Raw genomic sequence first — 17,743 nt, 5'->3', positions numbered from 1 at the left:
TCTGGAGCGCTAATTTCGTGATCCGCCGGGACATAACAATGCCTGTTCGGTGTGCAACTAGGCATTCACCCGCGCAGCAGCAACAGCCAGAGAAAATGACCGGCTGGCCATTGTACACAACACAATTTGCAGCACATTAAATCCTTTGTTAAGTGCCACACAGCAGAACTCTAAAACCCTATAGCAGAACACATCTTGATGAGAAAGCGCATTAATTACCCCACTTGCAAAGCTGACATGGCCGCGAAACTCTTATTTCTAGTGGCAGTAATCTGCAAGCTGCAAATCGAATCTTGCATAGACGCTGTTCAAGCAGTAAAGTGAAGCAACGCTGTTGGTTAATTTGGATGACAGAAGGTCGAGCAAATACTCCCACGCGCTCCCAGCATAAACAGCACACCCACCAAGCATGTTATTCAAATTTACTGTCGGCAACATAGCTCTGCTTAAAATGCACATAATGCATGGAACTTAGGTTCGCAACAACGTGATGTGCAGCGACACTTCATACTTCTGTAATACGCAACTTGCAAGTCGAGCGATAGCTAAAGGAACATACATATCCCAATTTACTCACCTCTAAAAACGGCACGCCGGCCATCGACGCCCTCAGGCACGTGTGGCTCTTGGCTTTGCTCGCTTGGCGAAAAATTACAACGCTTTCAGATTTGTACGTTTTAATTTCTTTGCCTGTCGCAAACTTACGAGCGCATTTCACAAGCAGGCCCCGATATCGATGAATTTAGCGCCCAGCAGTGATGATGTAATATGCCGCACACCACGACGAAGTTACCGCAGTTGTACAAGCTGATGTTTTCACAAAGTCGAATATTTTAATGTTTTTCTTGTTCCACGAAGTCCATGGGTATAGTACGTATCCACTCACTCGCGTGGTTTTCGCTAGCGCAGGCAGAAAGACGTGAATAGCGCACCCCGGGTCACGAGTTGAGTACTAGCTCCGGCTATTTGCGGCGCCCGCACACATGAGTCACGACCACGTATATGGCGAATGCCGCTCCGGGCGCTAGTGCCCCTAGCGGATGACGTCATATGCATACCTCCACCACCGGCGGTTCCGTTTCGATGGAGGCGAAACGAACAGGCGCTCATGTGTTTTGCGATGTAATCACCCGTTAAAGCTCCCCAGGTGTCCGAAATCACTCCACAGTCCTCCACTACTGCACCTCTTTCTCTCTATCCACTTTCACTCCCACCTTTCCTTCCCTTAAGGCGCGGGTCAAGCGTTGGCAGGAGGAGGAGGAGGAGGAAAAACTTTATTTAGCCCTATATTACTTGGCGGTTTTTGGACGTCTTCAGAGATGTCTGCTTGCTGAATCCACCAGTCTTCTCCGTCGACTTCGTCCACTTTTGCACAATGGTCGGTTGCCCTCAGTCCAGGGCTCCGCTGGCTACTGCCGCCCGTTGGGCTCGCTGTACCAGACCTTGCTGGTCTTCGCAGCGGTCGCTGGGCAGCAGTCTCCCATTGCTCCGCACTCGGGTTTCGAATTTTTGGGACCACATCTATGCTTTGACAGGCCCATGTGATGTGATATAGCGTTGGTTTTTCATCGCACCACGGACATCTGTCAGCGTATATGGTAGGGTGCATTTTGTTTAGTATGTGTAGGTTTGGGTATGAACCCGTCTGTAATTGCCTGTAATTGCCTCTGGTGAGAAAACTGTGCGGTGGGGGATATCGCATTCTTCTTCCTCTATAGTTTTCTTATATGGCCGAGTATACCGGTGCTGGCAAAAGTTCTGCGGACCCGTCAGAAGCTCGGAAAGTAGTGTATGCTCGAGCTATCCTGTCAGCCTCTTGATTCCCTGCCACCCCCATGTGCCCCGGTACCCACATAATTTTGTGTCTGGTCTTGTTTTCTTCGTGGTTTTTAATTCTGTCGCTCGCTTCGAGGAGTATACGGAGCGCGTAACGACCAATCCTACCATTCATGAAATTTCGACAGGCTGTTTGAGAGTCCGTGAGTATCGTTAGCGACCGCCCAGCTCTATAGCCCTCCGCCACCGCTAGAGCAATGGCTACTTCATCGGCCTATGCTACTGTGCAGTGTCGGATAGAGGCGCTGGTGACTTCACGTAGAGACGAATCGACCACCGTGGCCATTGCAATTTTGTTGTGTCCTCCTCTCGAGGACGCGTCTGCATACACGGTTGTGTCTTGAATATTTTTTTTTTGAATAAAATCGGCCCTTGCTTCTCTTCTACCTTGGTGGAGGTTAGGGTCCATGTTTCTCGGGATTGGAGCTACCTTGTGGGACCTGCGAAGTTCGTCGGGGATCGTTACCGTCCTCGCTATTTCTCGCATCTGCTCACAGTATCCGAGTCTCTGTAAGAGCGCTCTTCCAGTCGTTGCCTGCAGCAGCCTGAGTTTTTGCCACTCAAGCTGCGCCTCGCGTAGTTCTTCGAATGTGTTTTGCAATCCAAGCGCCAAGAGGTTTTCTGTAGACGTGTTGCGCGGTAATCGGCGCACCGTCTTATACGTTTTGCGTAGCAGGGCATCCGCTTGTTGTATTTCACTCTTGTTGAGGCACTGGTAGGGCAGGCTGTACATAATTCGGCTCACTACCAGGTTTCTAACTAGTTTTAGCGTGTCCTCTTCGAGCATGCCATGCCGCCTGTTGGTAATGCGGGTGATCATGCGTGTCACTTGTAGAGTTGTTGTTTTGAGCATTGTAAAAGTGTGACTACTGCGTTGGTTCGATTGAACCCACATACCTAATATTCTTATTGTTGTCTTTTCCGGAATGGGCATTCCTTCCAGGTAGATGTTGAGTTTCAGGTTTTCACTGGTTGGGACGGTTCGGTTTTGTTTGCCTCTCCACACTCAAAGCAGTTCCGATTTCTCGGTCGAGCATGCGAGTCCTCTTTTCCGAGATATTTCTGTACACAGGAGGCCGCTTCCTGTAGTTTTTGTTCCTTCTACCCGAAGGAACCGGTGTTCGTCCAGACTGTTATGTCGTCTGCATACATGGCGTGCCTGATGCCTTCGATTTTCTCTAGTTTTCGTGCTAGACCTATCATAGCTATATTGAAGAGGATAGGTGAGATGACTGATCCTTGGTGTGTTCCTTTGTTTGGCGCGTGAATTTTGTTCGATCGAAGGTCTCCCATGCCGGTGGTGGAAGTGCTATCTGACAGGAAGGCTTTGACGTACCCGTGGATTCTGCGTCCGCAGTCCAGGTCGTCTAAGCCTCTAAGGATCGCTTCGTGACTGACGTTATCAAATACTCCCTTGATGTCAAGGGCCATTATGACATTTTCACCTGTGCGGGGTACGTTGCGGAGCACATCTTCTTGTATTTGAACAAGTGATTTATCATTGTTTGCGCGTTCGACTGTATGCAATTTGATAATTGTTTCCAAAATCTGGTATGTATTGCAATCATTATCCATGTCAAGGGTTTACGTACAGACATTTCACAGATTGCCAGCGGTTTTCGTCTCGGGTTCGGTTTGGGAGACAACGAGTCGTACAAATTGGTTTCGCTCGGTGAAAAGTGGCGGACTTGGTTTCACCCATTTCTTTTTACGACAAATAGTACCAAGTTACATTCTTCGTAACGAAACTGACCCTTTTCTGAGTACGGTTTTCCAAGTTAGACTGAGACAAGACTTACCCGAGTTTTTGATGTCCTCTAGAAACATCAAATTTAGAAGTCCGATTAGAAGTCTGAGTGTTTTTTGCGCGAGGTTGTGGCTTCCTTTAACATTTTAAAAGTGTGGCTGTTCCTGGCAGGTGGCTGTTCCTAGCCCTACGGGCCTGGGACTGGTCGGTCAACGTCGCTTGCGGCGGCGCTAGCCTGCCACCGATATTTTATCTGTTGTAGGCCGTCATTGCACCCGCTACCGCTTAGGTGGCGGACGACGACTGTTGTGGCGCGCGGCTTTTTCTCCCGCTTCTTTTTCTTTCTTTAATTTCTCTCCTGTCCTCGCGAGGCAGCGCAGGTGGCTCAGCTGCAGAGACAGTAGCAGGCCCGTGCATTTTCTTTTCCTTCTTCCTACAGCCACAATAACAACAAAATTTTAAAAGCGAGATTCCTAATGGAATACTGCTTCCTCAATTCTCACCGATTCTACAACAGAGGTGGAGGCGGCAGCTATTACACTAGCCATGACATACACACCCGCTGCAAAATTAATTTCGGTGTCTAAATCCGCTGTTCTAAATTTTACCAATAGTTTAGTGTCCGCCCAAACCCACCGCCATTTGCGTTTTTGGCAAACCCGAACATTTGTCACCCTTATTTTGACACCTTCGCATGCAGGCCTTCCCGGTAATGAGGAGGCTCACTCCCTGGCCTGAGGCCGCATTTTCCAGGCTGGGGAAGAACAGCCTTCCTAAGATTCCGGGGAGTACCTGCTGTCCTTTCGGGATATCCTTATCTACCACAGAGAAAATAGGAGGACTTACGCACCCCCTACCCCGAATCTCACAATAACACAAGCTGCCCATTGGCGCAACCTACAAACGCGCACAGCCCCACACCCCATCCTTCTGCACGCCCGCTTTCCTGACCAGTTTTCTTCTTCCTGCAAGCTCTGTGGCACACCTGGCGACTTTTTGCACACACTACTTACCTGCCTCTAATTCCCTCATCCTCTTTCACCAGAGGTGGCCCCATATTACTGGGAGACGCTACTCACCAGTAACTTTTATAAGGACCAGCACAACATCATTATATGCACTCTCACTCGGATAGCCCTCCAAGAGCTTTCTTTTGCTTTTAAGAGGGCCCTCCTTACACGGAGGGGTCTCTCAAATGTAATGTAGGGGGCAACGCCCCCGCCGTCTGTATTATTGGTAGTAAATGTTTCTACCACCACCACCTCAATGTATAACCAAAAAGCACCTGTCAGTGACGTCAGTGCCCTTTTATCGACCATTACACTGTGGGGGAGAAGGTAACGATGTCTTAAAAAAGATAGAAAGATGCCAGTATGGTCGTCAGCAAAAAGCTTTTCCTTCTTGTAACACAGTGGTATATTAACTGTTAAACCGTGGTGAAGGAAAAAATGAATTTTTGTTTTTTGTTTTAGATGAATTGCTTGATTTGCCACAAACCGGAAACCGTAGACCATATTTTCTTTGACTGCTGGAATGCAGTCTTTCTGTGGGATAACCTGCAGAGGACTTTCAAAAGCATTTGCTAATTACACCATATTGTATACGATTCCTTCCTCTCCATAATCAAGGGGCTGTGTCATATGACTTATTCATGTGTCTTTGCTTTAAGTGTATGCAAAACGAGAGTGGCTTTGAGACACGAGGACGTGGGTACGAGGACGTCCGCGAGAGAGTATTTCATTGAAACTATAAACTACCTGAACCCAATATATAATCCTCAAAGTGACAAACCTGAATGGATGCCAGTTTTGAGTGAGCTGGCTAACACAAAGCGGTTTTGAAACTCTGTGAAGCCTTACTTTTTGCTAGAGCTCTTCGTGGTAGTATAATTTCACTTTGTCGCACTGCACTTTTCATTTTTAACAGGAAATAAAGAAAAAAAAAGCGTGACATACTGCGCCTCGGCTTTCCTGTGAAATAATTATCAATTATTGCCTCTTAGGGTCATATTTCTCATTTTCTTGCCTAAACATGATTCCCGCTAGAAAATACATTCGTTATACGTTCATTTGCATGTTCATTTTCGGTTCTACGAAATATATTATGTTGTTTTTGTTAAAGGTGACATAATGGAGAGAGGTCATCGGAGCATGCAATTCGAGTGCGCTCGCTAATCAACCGCTAAAAGGACAGCTTTTGCTAGTGTAAAGTAAAAGTCAGTATTGTGCGGGAGATAATGGCATAAGAGGTTGAACGTGCCAATGCGATATCGGTAAAGACGGACACCATAGTAAAAGACACAAGAATAATGTCGACCACTTGCAATTTTACTTTTACATCAGGCTGCTTACGTCTCTCTGCCACATAAAGGCAGCGGCCGAAGCGCGAAATATTCCCGCGTCCTACAGTTCATAAGCGTGTGTTGTGTGTGCTAGTTTTTATTTAGCGCTGTGGAACGTTTTAATTAGGTATAAGGCTTCAAGTACCATAGCAGTTTGTTTTACTGGACACCCTAACTCCAAGTCATTGATCTAGAGTGCTAGTACTTAGAATCCAAATCTTAAACAGAAGCAGCACATTGAATTTCTCACAAAGTCTTAATTTCCTTTCCTAAAACAAGCCTGACATTTCAATGTGACTTCGTAGCGACTAATCGAAGGAACCGCACTGCTCCATAGTTGTGCTGACAGTCACGAAATCAGCCTGATGAAAGGGGCTTTGTATTTGCTTGTACTGGTTAATTTGAGTGCCCTGCCGGGAAGTGTCGTAAAGCTGGCTTCTGGTTACGCGTCAATTCCTTCTTCTAGTTCCGCGCCCTGTCATTCTCTGGGCAGACTGCTGTTCTCGCAGGACGTTCTGTTGTGTTTGCAGATAACGGGAGCGAAATGCAATTCATTCTTGGAAGTCGATAGCTTACATTTGTCTGAGTGCTTTCAGTTGATCACAATAAAGTTCTTGACGGATTACGTTCAGGATAGAAGCGCTCGTCCAAGACGTTCAAGAGAGAAGCCAATAATGGGATGCCGGCATTCCAGCGCCTAAAGTCATTAGAGACATGTTACGGCGGATATTCGCTGGGTTCTTTGGTGTTGAAAAAGGGGTTTTTCACAACTCTCTTGCAATTACACGGAAAGACCTTTGTTCATTGCTCGACCTGAGTAAGAAGCAAACATGCGAATACATAGCCAGTGCAACCGTCTTGTTGCAGGCATTTGCTGCCACGTCTCCCTCCATGTCGACGGCTTGTGGCAGCCGACTATTCGGAAAATATGCTCAGGTTCGCCGCCAAGAAATACCCTCACCCGAAGATTGAGTACCTGCCGCTCGACATCATGGGGGACATAGATAGGTTCGTGCGGGAGCAGGGTCAGTTCCAGAGAGTCTACTCATTCTTCATGCTGCAGTGGGTGAGGGACCAAAGCCAGGGCATGAAAAACTTCAGAAAACTCATGGCACCTGGGGGAGAGTTTTTCACCGTTCTGCTTACGACTTCCTACTTCTACGACTTGTTCGAGGTTATGCTGGAACATCCGCATTGGGCAAAGTACAGGGAGGTAAGTTGGGATGTACTCTAATATATTACCCTCTAAACAGCAATGAGTAAAGCTCCAATATATTTCCGTGCTCGAAAAAAATTGACTGCTTGTATTTAGCCAGTAGCTAAAGCTAAATATTGCGCTTGGAAAGTTTCATTTAAAAACTAAACGTTGTGTTTTCCGCAAATCCATGAACACTGCTAGAGTCATAATAATTATTAATTGTTATGAACCAATATTATGACCACACTAGTGCTCATGGACGTGCGGGAAGGAACACGTTAACGAAGAGGACTCTGACGTTTGCTCGCCTTGAGAGCTCCTGTGTGCCCTAATAAAGAAAATACGCGCGATTCTATATAAAAAATTGTGACCTAGCCATTCTTTCTCATTTTGGTTACGATGACTCCACTAAGGTGTCGAAGAGGTTGAGATGCCCGACTGTTCTGGAGTACCCGGGTTCGAACTCGACCGCCAGAAGTTGTGTTTCGATGTTGGCGAAACGAAGAGGCGTCCGTGGGCTGTGCAATTTAAGTGCACGTTAGGGGTCCCCAGACGGTTGAAATCGCTCCGCAGCCCGCCCCAACGGCACCCCTTTCTCTCTTTGCGCTTTGACTCCGACCTTCTTCTCTTCCGTGAAAGCTCAGGACAAGTGCGCAATTGATTTGTTAAGATGACAGCAACATATTTTCAACCGAACGTTATGCATACGCGCTTCGTAACACTTAGCTTCTATGCAGTGGCCCTTTAGGACAAGCAGTTTTATTTCGGTAGTTAGGACGCATGAACACGAAATTGCCAGACCATAATGTCCAACTAAAAGCATGCTGTACAAATTTCTCAATCAACTTGTCTAAGTTACTACTCATTGGAATCAAACTAGATGCAGCACTGTAAATGTGCTTGCTCTAATCGATGTTTAAAGAACTCAAAACGAATCTTGCGCTTAAAACATACCGCGTTGATTACTAATTGGAGCAGGATTCTCTCTTCCTGGAAGCTACATATCAGGCAAGGTGAAAAAAGTCAACAATGACATTTAAGGAATTCCTTTATTTCTTAGAATGAGCCGAAATTGAGGTTCCGTTTTGTAGCGAGAGCTACACTGCGCTACCAGTCGAGTATTTCGACTGAGCGGGAGAGGCTAATTCAGCGCATCCGCCGTTATCATGTTATCCAGAGAGATTCCATAGGTTCGCTGCGCTCTTCATCGCCGCCTCGCCCACGCCATTCTATCACCCTATACGTGGGTCGCATGCGCAGCATTGCGTATAAAAGGCGATGGAACAGGCGCCTCTATAACAACATTTAACGTGGACGCAGAGTAGCAGAGTCCAACAGCTGCTAAACGAGGCTATAGGCAAGGAACGATTAACTCTTCCGATGCTGAGGCTGTCTCCTGGCAATTGGCTACTCAAACAAGAGAGAATGAGAGTAATAAAGCGAAGAGAGCAGTGGAGCTGCCCGAACAGAGATAGAGAGAATAGAAAGGCAGAGAGGATATCTAGGTGATGCCCAGTAGGCCACCCTAAACGTTGGGAGGGCAACAAAGGGAGAAAAAGGAAAGGAAGAGCGACAAGGAAAGGTGTATGTCGCATGTCCAGAGATCTATAGTAAAAGGAGGTAGAGAGCGCACAGTTCAAGTCTTGAAGAAAACGAGTCCTTTAAAAACTTTTGGAGTGCCATCCCGGCTTTCCATTCTTATAAAGGTTTCGTCCAACCAAGGGTTCAGAATCTTAGCTTGTGTAAGAGAGCGAGAGTCCTAGGGGCGGAGCGTAGCAGCTGGGAAGGCAGGCTCACGCTAAAAATGATGGAATTCACAAAGTATGTACGCAATTGGTTAAGCACACCTGCACATATCACACGTTAGAGTCATTCCGATGCGTTGGAAATAGGCGTTGTAAACGGCACTCCTATCCACAGGCGACACAACATTGTAGCATAGCAGCGGGGGAGGCGAAATGATATATGCAGTTGAAGCAATTGGTCAAAGTGGCGTGATCTGGATGTCCAGCCTCCAGGCGTAGACCATGATTGTCTAGAAACGTTTCGGACTATACGTCGAAGGTGTCTTGCTGCGTCGGCTCTTGTGAATCATATTTTGACAGTACTGGTTCTTTCTTGAGTCGAGTGAGCACCATCGTCAGCTGCCAGCAGTTCCACTATGGCTTGGTGAAGAAACATAATAAAAAATGTCTGTACACAACGTCTGTCATTGGTAAACATGCAGTGACCACAAGTTCAGCCAGGGAAACGCACATTTTTCTACGTATATTCAGGCATACCAAAGTTAAGCCACTCCCAACTTTTTCCCATAATTTTCGACAGCGTTACTCAATACAGTACCCTCGTTAAAGCACGAATTAAGCAAAGTTGCGGAGGCTGCCAGTCAACAAAGAGTAGAATGAACAAAACGGTACAATTCATGCAACTGTGGCTATGTCGATGACGACACATTTTCAAGATCTGTGGTGTGCTATGCGCTGTTCCCGCCCTTTAGGCACGTAGAAATGTTTGGAGATTTTGTCAGATGACCTATGTGACATTACAACCGCAAGTTCAATGTTTGCGTCTTAATTTGGGAGGAAATGATGGGAATCTGGAGTCCGTATTATATGAAGAAATATGTCAAAATCGACATGTTTTTCATATTTCTCCATGTGACTTTTGTGGTCTTTCTTTATACTTGGCATATGAATTCCACATGGCCACACAGAGTCCATGTACTCGCACATGTGTAATCCATAAACTGTGTGTCCCCCCTTTACGCTTTATATGTTGTCCTTTTAATCCACACTGAAAACATAGGCAGCTGTGGGATCTGTCATATGAAACGTTGTATTATTTCGCACTGACACTATAACTGTAGTTGTAAAATCAGGAACGAGTAAGGTTTCATGAGACTATTTACTAATTTTAGTTTATTCCAACAAAAAGGCATTCCTAATGGACAGCGTTTGAAGGCCAACTTTCAGAGATGTTTTTGTAGAGCGTAGAGACATGTGATTGTAACACACTTACCATTTGAATTTGCTGCTGATTGGGCCCTCATCAATTTGCACAGAAAACAAATGATAACAAAATATATTTTAAAATAACCTTTTCAATGCTAAAATAAGCGTCATTTTCAAGAGAGAAGTTACAAAGCATTAGTGCACGATGCAAAAACGCATAGCAAGCGAGCATTTAGGAGGGCTCAGATGATAGCAGGCGGAAGAAATACTAAAATTGCTGGTGACAAACTTCTAGAGTCTGCCACCAGACCTATTTACGTCCCGACTGAACTTTCGTTTTTTTTTTTGCTTGGTGTTCTAAAAACACTAAAATGGCTTTCGGCAAGCTGCGACTATAAACTCTGGACGAATAATTTTCGGTAGCAATTTTAGTTGACTGCTGGGTACTTTGTTTTTGATCACGTTTGCTTCACCCGTTCTTGTGTTCATATTGTTCAGCCAAAATTAAAGCTTGTCATTTTTATCTTCCTTCTGTTCTGCGCAGGCTATCGAAAACTTTTTGCCTGCCATAACTGGCGCCAGAGATGTACGACGTTTGAGGAAATACGCAAGGGACCTCGTAGAGATGGCTGACCTTATTCCACTGGCCTGCGAGGTTTTCGCTTACCCTCCTGTGAAGCGCACTAAAGATGAGTTGATCTGTGAGTATCCTACACATGGACGACTTTACAAGCAGTCCTTATAAGCACTGGGAAAACAGATTATTTCAGTCAGAATACTGCTACCCTTATTAGTTACAGAGCGCTAAATGTAGCCGAAATAAAACAGGTAAGAGAAAGGTGGCAGACGCCTTTGTACATACTTCTCCACTCTGCTGAGTTACTTGTTGAAATAATTGTCTCAATACTAAGCAGGCCACCTGAAAGCTTCCGATGTCTCGAACGAAAACTTTCTAACATCGGCTGTTTTCATTGAACGCTTTCTACAATTTCGACAAATGAGGAGTTTCAAAGGTAAATATATATATATATATATATATATATATATATATATATATATATATATATATATATATATATATATATATATATATATATATATATATATATATATATATATATATTTCGCGGCTTCGGACCCGATGCGCCCTGTCCACGGAACGGCGAACGACCGCTCGAAATAGAAGCTCATCTGTCGGCCAGTCAGAGGTCTGGGAGATACAGGCGCTATGACTCAGGATCGTCATCTGCGCTGCGGTACCGTTCCCCAAGCTTTCGCAGAGACCCCAGCAATACTGAGCAGCGTTCTCCCAGTCCACACCGGTAAAACTAATTCCAGCGGTCTCCGGAGGCAGGGCCGCTGCTGTCGGAAAAATTGAAGATCCTCCGCCGTCGATACGCCGATATGCTGATTTCTCACAGGGGCAGGGTAGCGACAGCATCCGACGCGCTACTTCTGATTTTTGCGTGACACTTGACGGAACTGACACGATCGCGTTACTTGACATCGGTGCAGATTATTCAGTGATGAGCCACGTCCTCGCCCAGGAATTGAGCAAAGTTGTGACGCCATGGTTGGGCCCTAGCATTCGCACGGCTGGAGGTCACCTCATTAGCCCGGTCGGAAGGTGCACAGCCCGAATTGGCATCCGCGGTTTCGTCTACGTCGGGGAATTCGTTGTCTTGCGCGAATGTACGAGAGATTTGATTCTGGGGCTCGACTTTCTGCAGGCAAACGGTGCTGTGATCGATCTACACGAAGCACGAGTCACATTCTCGACTAAACGGGCAGTGGCACGCCTCGACACCCGCGATCCCTGTAGCCATGCTCTGCGTATTGTGGAGGATGATGTCACGATGCCACCACGGTGCAGTGTCGTAATGAGCGTGCAGAATGACCTATTTATGAATTTGAGGGCATGGCGGAGGGTCATATCCCGCTGCTGCTTGAGCGGGGTCTCATTGTTGCCCGAGGCCTCGTCCACCTGCGGGATGGCTGCACTACCGTTCTGCTCACCAAATTTTCGAACGAATTTCAGCACATCGTCAAAGGCACGGTGATCTCCTTCCTCCAAGACGTCGCGGAGTGTCTACATTTGTGCACCGTGGAAGAAGCCCTTCGAGACGACACTGGACCTCGTCACGTTCTGCCACCTGTCGAAATAAACACCGAGTTATCGCCGGCTCAGAAGGATCTGCTTTCGGCTGTCTTGGCAGATATTTCCGACTGCTTCGCAACGTCTTCCAAAGTGGGCCGAACTCCGGTCGCCAAGCACCGTATAATAACAGACGAGACTACGCGCTCCGTATTCCAACGCCCATACCGCGTTTCTCCAACGGAACGAGCAGCTATTCAGAGACAGGTCACCGAAATGCTTTCCGACGATGTCACTCAGCCGTCTACAAGCCCGTGGGCTTCGCCGGTTGTTCTCGTCAGAAAGAAGGACAATACTCTGCGGTTCTGTGTCGATTACAGAAAACTTAATCTCGTCCCTAAAAAGGATGTTTACCCACTTTCCCGCATAGACGACGCACTCGATCGACTGAGAGATGCCCGATACTTCTCGTCGCTAGACCTAAAAAGTGGGTACTGGCAAATAGAACTGGATGAGAGATACCGGGAGAAGTTGGCTTTCGTGACACCCGATGGCTTGTATGAGTTTAAGGAGCTACCGCTCGGCCCATGTTCGGCACCGGCCACGTTCCAACACATGATTGACACCGTTCTGTCCGGTTTGAAGTGGCAGTCGTGTTTGGTTTACCTGGACGATGTCGTCATATTTTCGACCACCTTCGACCGACACCTAGAAAGGTTACGCCTTGTGTTAAAAGCTCTCCGAGACGCCAACCTGACAATCAAAGCGGAGAAATCTCACTTCGGTTTTGAGGAACTTCGCTTACTTGGTCACGTGGTCAGCGCAAAAGGTGTTCGCCCGGACCCTGAAAAGAAAGCTGCCGTTTCCGGTTTTCCGCTCCTATTACAGACGCTTTGTACGAGAATTTTCGCGCATCGCAGAACCGCTAACAACACTGACTCGAGATGGCACGCCGTTCCTGTGGGGAAGTGAACAAGAGGCCGCTTTCCTTGAGCTTTGCAGCCGCCTACAGAATCCTGCGATACTAGGCCATTTTGACGAAAACGCCGCAACTGACGTTCACACTGATGCCAGCAACGTTGGGGTTGGTGCAGTACTAATTCAGTGGCAAGACGGTGCAGAACGGGTCATCGCTTACGCGAGCCGAACACCTACCCAGCACCTCCACCAGACTGTAACGGGTATTGCGCCAAACGTCCAGGCAACGCCCTGATCCTAGAAGACTGCCGAAGTCCGAGAGCGGTCCGAGCAGCGGTCTGAGCGCGGTTCCAGGCAACCAACTTCGTCGTCTACGCCAACTAGCAACCACTTCATCGTCTACGTCAACTAGCCACTGATTGTCTCCGCTTCGTCGTCGACTATAGTTTGTATCAATATATATATATATATATAGGAACATAATATCAGCAGCAACTGGGATAATATAATGAAAAAAAAAATTGTATTTAATATCTGTTAAGACCTCACTAGTTATGTTTTTATTTAAAACTAAGGTTGGACACGGCCAACACAGAGCTCCAAGCCTTGGACAGAACATAAGCTACCCCCCCCCCCCCTACCCCTAACTTTGAAACCAAAAAATCTTCACTTCCTGAAAGCCTGCAGCTTTAGAAAACATGGCACCTTATTATCCAAACAAAACTGACACGAGTGTCTACAATGCCTAGGGAACTGAGTGTAAGCGGCATAGCCACTGATGACGTGCGCAAGAGATTAAAAACACATAGTTCACACTGCATTTCCGCATCAAGTACCGGCGTGCGTTCCTGCCTAATGGAAGGAAAACGACAATATTTGTCTGCTTCGCGATCGTTGTGTTTGTGAGACAGAGTGCATGACACTGTAAAGTAGAAAATGCAGTTCGAATTTGTCCCTCTCCTTACGGGAAATGCAAGCAGCGTACGTAGCGCCTGCGCCAAGCCTTCTTCGCCCCTCAAGCGTTCATTTATGATTCTGGGCAGGAAGACGAGCCTGGTTGCTTCACGTTCCAAGGCTTCAGAAAATGATTTTTTTTGCCGTATCGAAAGAAACGTTTTAGGAAGAATACAACACTCTCTAATGCTCAATTCGAGTTACATTTGAGAAGTTTTACAATTTATTACGACTGCTTTCATCTTGTACCACGTGTGAAAAGACGCAGAATCCGCAAGCCATGGGTAACGCTAGAGCTTCGCAGAGAAATACAAATGAAAGACAAGCTGCATAGAAAATGTTAGAGCAGCCGGAAGGTTGAGGACCTTGCGGTATTTAAGGAATGTAGGAATAAACCGACTAAAAAACTGCAGTCTGCACGAACAGCCTATCACGTGTCACTTCTACAGGTTAAGAATGTTTGAAATGGTGTACTATGGTCGAGATTAAATACACTTCTGCAGCGGGACAGTTCGAGCTCTGCATTAACAAAATTAAATATTGATGGAAAGGAAGTTTCTGGCGTGAACTGACTAATGTATTCAATACTTTTTAACGAGCTTGGCTACCCGTGCTGCCGGATCTGACGCTTCCAAATATGTTTGAATTCAGAATGATGAAACAATATTTTTGCATCCAGTCATGGTAGAGGAAGTAGTGTCGGTGATAACAAATCTTAACAATAGCAGTAGCTGTGACATTGATGATATCCAAATACGGCCAGTCAAGCATGTAGTTGATATAATTGCGCCCATACTTGCTCACATCTTTAAAATGTGTTTAGAAACTGCCATTTTTTCGGTAAAAATGCAATTAGCAAAAGTTGTTGTTCTTTACAAAAAAGGAGATCGCAACGCCTTCGCCAACTACAGACCAATCTCTGTTTTGCCAGTGTTTTCGAAAGCATTTGAGAACATGCTCCATCTAAGATTGTCAAATTTCATCCATAAATTTCACTTGATAACACCATTTCAGTTTGGCTTCTGCTAAAGCAAATCAACTGAACTTGGATTACTCCAACAAAAGGAATATATAATATAGTAGGTTGGAAACAAAGCTATTCTCATTGGTGTATTTGTGGACTTCGCAAAGGCTTTTGACATGGTAAATCATAAAATAGTACTAAAGAAATGACACTGCTGTGGTATCCGAGGAAAAGCGCTCTCACTGTTAAGTTCCTATTTGTCGTTAAGACAGCAAGTGGTGTTCATAAATGGTATACGGTCTGAACCGAAGCCGCTCTTCTGCGGTGTCCCCCAAGGCAGTGCGCGAGTGCCTCTACTCTTCAATATTTACCTAAACAATGCTGTCAACATTAGTAATAATATAGTTTTTTATCTATGCCAACGATATGAGCGTATTTTTTTTTCAGGTTAAAATGTTCATGAACCTATCAAACAATGTAATGCCACAATGAAAGCTCTTCAAGTCTGGTCTGCAGTTAACCTGATGCAAATAAACGAGAGTAAGACCAAAGCTGTCATATTTAGGCCGAAAAACAGTTATCCCACCGCACGATAATATATTAAACTCGCGGGCTGTAGAAATAGTTGAGCAGTTTAAATGCCTCTGGGTTATATTTTCTGCCAGTATGTCATGGAATTATCATGTCTAGTATATCTTGAAAAAAAAAGCTCAAATCACTGGTGTTACAGGCCGTCTAAAATACATACTTCCCACAAAAACTAAGATGCTGGTATATAATTCAATATTCAACTCGCATTTAAACTATTGCCAGTTATTGTGGGGCACTACAACATTCACTAACCTTGAGCGTATTCATTTAATGCAAAAAAAGTATCTTCGAAATACATATAATTCACCATTCCGACATCCAAGTGCAGCTTTCTCTTCGACAAAAGCATTTGTTGAGCGAGTTGGTGTTTTTGATGATCCATAACTAGAGCGCAAACGACAGGACAGATATGAAGGAGGGACACCACACAGCGCTGACTAACAGCTAAAGTTTTATTGGATGCCAGCAGGTATAAATACCTCCCTGGCGGCCAGAAAGAATGCGATGCACACTTACATGCGTGAATGACATACTAGTATTTCAGGCAGGTGTCAGCATGCAAATCACATGCGAGTGAATACAACATAATCAGTGAGCAGGCACTTGCCAATATTCGCAATCAAGGTACCGTCTTTCTTTTTCTGACAACGCGACAGATGAAGCACTGATGCATTCTTCTGAGAGCCTTTCTATTAAGTGAGCTTCTATTATCTCCCTTACTAACGACTGACGGTTCTTTCCTAACACTTTACATTCCTTATAGTTTGGCGCACAGAAGTTGGTATCATCGTCATCTTCATTGTCATTGCAGTGCCTGCAGTGTTTCGCCACGTGGCCAGTGATAGCGACACGTGAAACATTATACTCATCTTCTTTGAGTCTTTCGTTAATATAGCGGCCAGTTTGGCCGATGCATCGCTTACCACAAGACAGTGGCAGCGAATATACCACCCCTTCCTGGCAAGGCACGAATTGTTTACCGTTCTTTATCGGGCACTTGAGCGATTCATTATTCTCTGAATTTATATTCTTAATCAGGCTGGACAATCGTTTGGGCGTCGAAAAGACGACGTCAAAGTTTGCATGTTTGCCAATTATTTTTAGATTGTCCGACACTTTGTGAAGATAAAGGTGTCCTTCCTTCATCTCTGTCCTGTCGTTTGCGCTGTAGTTATGGATTATGGAGCTTTCTTTTGTCATTCTAGAGTTATTAAAGCACAAAATCTTTATAAATATCGCCTCAGTGTTACTTTTAAGACAGAAATCAGGAATACTGTAACACATCTTAAGAATTTAGCAGAACTATGGAAAATGAATCAGTCTATCCAACAACACGTGGTGAAGAATGGACAGTGGCAACACCTCGACTAAATCTTGGTAGGGAATGCCTTCAGTACACTCTTCCATCTTTTCTAAATAGGTATATGCACATTAACCTCGGTTTGTTTTCTTTTCCATGTCGCGAACTACATAATTTGTTTTTGAATAACATGGTGTAAGTTTCATTACGTAGACATATTGCTGTTTCGTGTATTCTCTGACTTTCTTGATGTGCTTGTTTTTAAAACTGCATGAACTCTTGTGTTGCCTCCCTGCCAATAATTAGGACTGTAGACTCATCAAGCTGCCCATGGGCAGCTTTTTTCTACGATTCCTCCATTTGTAGTGTTAGATGGGAAATAAACTTTGACTTTGACTATTGCAGCAATGAATTTGAAAAATGCGTATATATGTATGTGCAGTTACAAATCAGCATTTATTTTTCTAGCGAGTCAATCAAAATTTTTCCGAAAAGGCAATGAATAGCGTCGAGTCAGTGACGCATAGGTCGTGGTTCTTCTTGCCTTCTGAGGAAATTGTATTGACTCGTGACTTCAGCATGGCTCGGGACTCTTCTTTTACTCGGTTAATCCGGCAACAGCACCAAAGGCGACACGACTAAGCCACTGAACGGTCACATAAGAGTTCCTCTAAAAATTGATCGCATACTATTGATGGTGAAGTTTCCAAGAATCAAGTGGGGCTAATCACACATGTGGATTGATTATTAGGATAAATATCTAGTCTTTGCTAATTTTATGTTTTGAAAATTGGGAAAACTTCTTGGCGTAGAACATTAATACACAAAAGAGCAACGAACGGACAAGG

The 17,743-nt window shown here is 45.3% G+C and overlaps 1 protein-coding gene across 1 annotated transcript in view; it reads left to right on the top strand.

Annotated features, from left to right (window-relative positions):
- The window catches only part of LOC146209406 (4-vinylphenol methyltransferase 2-like), a 30,099-nt gene that overhangs the window by 923 nt on the left and 11,433 nt on the right, over positions 1-17,743 (top strand). Inside the window, exons 2-3 of the mRNA XM_084600096.1 lie at positions 6,792-7,137; positions 10,618-10,774. Of these exons, the coding sequence (XP_084456222.1) occupies positions 6,792-7,137; positions 10,618-10,774 (503 nt within the window). The remainder of the gene's footprint in view (positions 1-6,791; positions 7,138-10,617; positions 10,775-17,743) is intronic.

The sequence above is a fragment of the Amblyomma maculatum genome, chromosome 1 (genome assembly GCF_055883805.1).
Source record: "Amblyomma maculatum isolate TAMU_Amacu chromosome 1, ASM5588380v1, whole genome shotgun sequence".
Lineage (NCBI taxonomy): Eukaryota > Metazoa > Arthropoda > Arachnida > Ixodida > Ixodidae > Amblyomma > Amblyomma maculatum.
Note: the sequence above shows the minus strand (reverse complement) of the source record. Positions and strands in the feature narration are given on the sequence as shown.